Below are 3,673 nucleotides of genomic sequence, written 5' to 3'. Positions count from 1 at the left end.
ACAAAAGCCTGCTCCACCTCATCTAGACTCTCAAAGGTATACTTAGCAGACACTACATTCTCCTGCCAACAAAGAGGAAAGGAAGGCTCCCCACTCTCATCTAGAAAGAAAGGTCGGACGTCCCCAGTAGCCCGGACCTTGAAATAATAGTTCTTAAAATCGTGAAAAGACTCATCATACAGGGTACAGAACTTCCTCCCCAGGTTAGCCCTAAAAGAGACCCAAGACACCTTCCCCCCACCCGAACCCGGCCTCGTTAACACAAACAAATAGGAAAAAAGAGAAATAGAGGGAGGGACACCCAAAAACTGGCACAAAAGTTGGAACAGCTTTAAAAATGCCCAGGAATTTGGATGGAGCTGCGTAGGGGCAAGGTTACAGGACCACAACACCTCGGACTCCAGGTCGGTAAAAGGAAGTCGGACACCCAGCTTAGAGAAAAAACAATCATAGGCGTAAAAGAAGAGCTTCTCGGAACTGTCTAAAGGCGGGAAGCAAACTCTCTCCTCGGAATCCGGAGCTACTAACTCATAATCCCTCTCAGACTCCCTATCCTCACATATGCTACATTGCCTACGAAACCTAGCCAAATACTCAGAATCTACCACAGAAGGGACTCTTAAAGGAACAGGATCTACCCAACCAAGACCACTCGGAATCTTGGTCGACATTGCTTGAAGAACCTTTTGAGACAAAAAAATCTTGCCTACAAAGAAGAATACAACAGCAAAAGCAAAAATCACATAAAGGCAAACAGCAAAAGCCCGTTCAGCAAAACGAGAAAACAAAGTTCTTTCAAAATGCAGCCACTCGAAAACAAAATACCAAGAGAAAAGAGCCCCCCCCCCCACATACAAATAACCAAAGCAATGGCGGCGCCTCTTTTCGGGGTAACCCAGGCATAAAAAGAAAAAGAAACAGAAGCATATGTGCGCAAAGAAAAAGAAGACGAGAACAAACCTGGAAAGAAAGGAAGAAGACGACGAGCTCCGACGCAAGGAGAACGAAAACGGTGGCGAGGAGGAAACCCCGGAAAAATGCACAGAAAGAATCGGAGAAGAAGAACAAAGAAGGAGCGGCGCTCAGAGGTGGCGAAAACTCAGAAAATGGAAAGGGAACAGAATAAACGAAGAAAATAAGGAAAGGGGCAAATAAATGATGCCTTCACAGAGCCCGAACAGAAATCGAGGAAAAACGGTAACAAGCAATAAATGCTGAAACGGCCATCTTCAAAATTTGAAAAAAAACTACTATGCCCGAGCTCAACCTCTCAAAAAAGGACGAACTCGGGCAGGGGCACTGTTCATACCCTGACCGAGCTCCCCAAACTCGGACAAGATCATAGAAGGCCCGACCTCGTCCCAAAGGTCCACGCCTGAGGTCGGACCTCGGACAAATAGGCTAAGAAGGCCCATCAAAAGGAACAAAGCCCAAAACCTAAAGGCCGAAGAGGCCTGGGAAAGGCGGTTCCGCAAAGATAGAGATAAAACTCCCAAAAAGATAAGATAAGATAAGAATATCTTATCCAGGGAAGATCACGACCAACTACTATAAATACACTGGAGCACCCAGGTATAACTCATACTCTAATTCTACTAAATATCTGCTTGAACCCATGCTAACTTAAGCATCGGAGTGTCATTGCAGGTACAACCACCAGCCACTCGGCACATCAAGCTCGGGTCACAGAACCCCCACCTCGGGTCTTACCAAGACGACCGAGCTACACGTTTCAGGTAACCCTCGGAACAACAACTATTATTATAATATTTTTGTACTTAAATTTATGCAGCACTTAAATTTTTATACAAGCATGTTTACTCATCTTAATTGGATGTGGCAACCCTTTTTAATGAACAACTATTATTATAATATTAGTATTCCTTTGAAAGCATGTCTTTGGAATGTGAACTTGGATTTTTACCTTAGCAACTTGTAAGGCATCTTTCTAAGTATAATAATTGGATGATCAATTCTCATGTTTGTCCATGTATTTTGCGATCTTGTTCTGTTTGATTGGCCTTTATGGTTAACAAAACCGAACTAACTGCCGAACCTACGGTTACTAGGATCATTATGGTTGAGCCGGCATAAACACCCCTTTTGACTAAGTAGCATTCACCATTCAACCAACCTATCCTATAAGGCTGCCTCTTACTCATGCTTGTGGCAGTTATCAATAAGATCATTGCAATCCCAAAGCTAAGCCTGCCAACCATCACATCATTCAAATTTTATTACTGCATTAGGGGCAAAGCTTTTATGTTCTTCTATTGTGTACAATTGAATTTGTGCTATAGAGTTCCTGTTCTTATTATGTAATTTGTATTAATGGAATTCAAAATAGTGTAGGGGAATTTGAGTTTTGAAATACCTTTAATTCTTATTATTAGTCTTCAATATGTAGTGCAAGATCACTTGGAGGATTTTAATTGGTGTTGCCATGGAAAATGTAATCCGACAGCCCATTCCAAAGGTAAGCAGCACTGTATTTCTCAAAATTTGGAGGTGAAAAAGTTTCTGATTAATGCACTAGTTTATGAAGTTTTATTCATTAATTTGTCTTCAATTTTTTAAGCCTTTTGCTTCAATTTACTTGTGTAACTTGATGTATTCTTGAATTGTGTTTTGGGTTCTGATTCGCCATAAATAGATTAAGCCAGGGGACTCATGTTTGGTCTGTCAATTGCATTGGGGATATTGGTGTAAAATTGATATATCTGTCTCAATTTATTTTTAATTTTACAATTTAGGTTGATAATTCTCACTTTACTCTTTGAAGCAACGCCGTTTTCCCCACTTGAAATTAAGCTGATTGGCATGATTTTGGGAATTTAGCATTCAGCTTTAATGAGAATAATAAAAAACTAACAAGCTGAGAAGGCAGTAAAGTTAAAGCTGTTTGGAGTGAAGATAGGTAATGGTATATTCAGCAATTAATTTCTTTTTCTTTGTCTATTTATTCAGCAATTAGTATGATGCTCATATATATTTTAGTATTTCAACTCAGTTTGTGATCTTACTATTTTGATTTAGTTAATTTCTATTTACACTTTTTTTGTGCACCTTTAGAAGAATTTTGTTGTTTAAACTTCTTAGAAGTGCAAGTATTTTTGCAGCAGCTCCGCTAGGAATGAACAAGGGAATGAACACTAATACAATTGTTAAGGCCAAGAGTTTTCTTGATGGTGACGAAGATCAGCATGAAAAAGATGTGTTTGAGAAGAATTTGAAGGCGCTTCAGAAGATTTTTTAGTCATTATGCCAAGATTAAAAGATTGACGATTTTCTGTTTGTTAAGCTCTTGTCGGATATAAACATAGCCCTTGGTGCAGAAAAGCGTAACCTTTGAGAATAGGCAACGGCCGAATAGGAATCACTCCAAAAAGCGTAGCCGTAGCCCAAAAAGCGTAGCCGTAGCCTAAGGCATCATTTTTTTTCACTTTTGGCTACACTTTTCAAGTGTACTTGAATTGGTGTTTTTCTTGCAGTGTTCTTATCAATAATAATGAAAGTTGAATCTTAATTCCACTTTGTCAACCTTTGCTAAAGCAAAGGAAAGTCAAGGGACTAATTAATTGACCTTCGAATCCTATTTATTTCATAAGAAAAGGTTGGGATTATTGAAGTTCAGTTCAATTAGCAAAGATAACAGTTATCAATTATGTTGAGC

General features: G+C 39.5%; 1 protein-coding gene across 9 annotated transcripts in view; it reads left to right on the top strand.

The window, feature by feature from the left end:
• LOC107469911 (glutathione S-transferase zeta class) overlaps nucleotides 1–3,316 on the top strand; it is a 12,536-nt gene extending 9,220 nt beyond the window's left edge. For 3 of the 9 annotated variants that reach the window (XR_008004136.1, XR_008004135.1, XR_008004134.1), the window contains 2 exons: nucleotides 2,394–2,476; nucleotides 3,120–3,310. Coding sequence is in view for 5 of the 9 variants with exons in the window: in XM_016089300.3 (XP_015944786.1) it covers nucleotides 2,408–2,476; nucleotides 3,120–3,256 (206 nt within the window). In the remaining 4 variants the exon portion in view is untranslated. Of the gene's footprint in view, nucleotides 1–2,352; nucleotides 2,477–3,119 lie in introns of all 9 variants that reach the window. The other 6 variants (XM_016089300.3, XM_052255479.1, XM_052255478.1 and 3 more) reach the window with 3 other exon arrangements.
• The last annotated feature ends 357 nt before the right edge of the window (nucleotides 3,317–3,673 follow it).

This window comes from Arachis duranensis, chromosome 10 (genome assembly GCF_000817695.3).
Source record: "Arachis duranensis cultivar V14167 chromosome 10, aradu.V14167.gnm2.J7QH, whole genome shotgun sequence".
Lineage (NCBI taxonomy): Eukaryota > Viridiplantae > Streptophyta > Magnoliopsida > Fabales > Fabaceae > Arachis > Arachis duranensis.
Note: the sequence above shows the minus strand (reverse complement) of the source record. Positions and strands in the feature narration are given on the sequence as shown.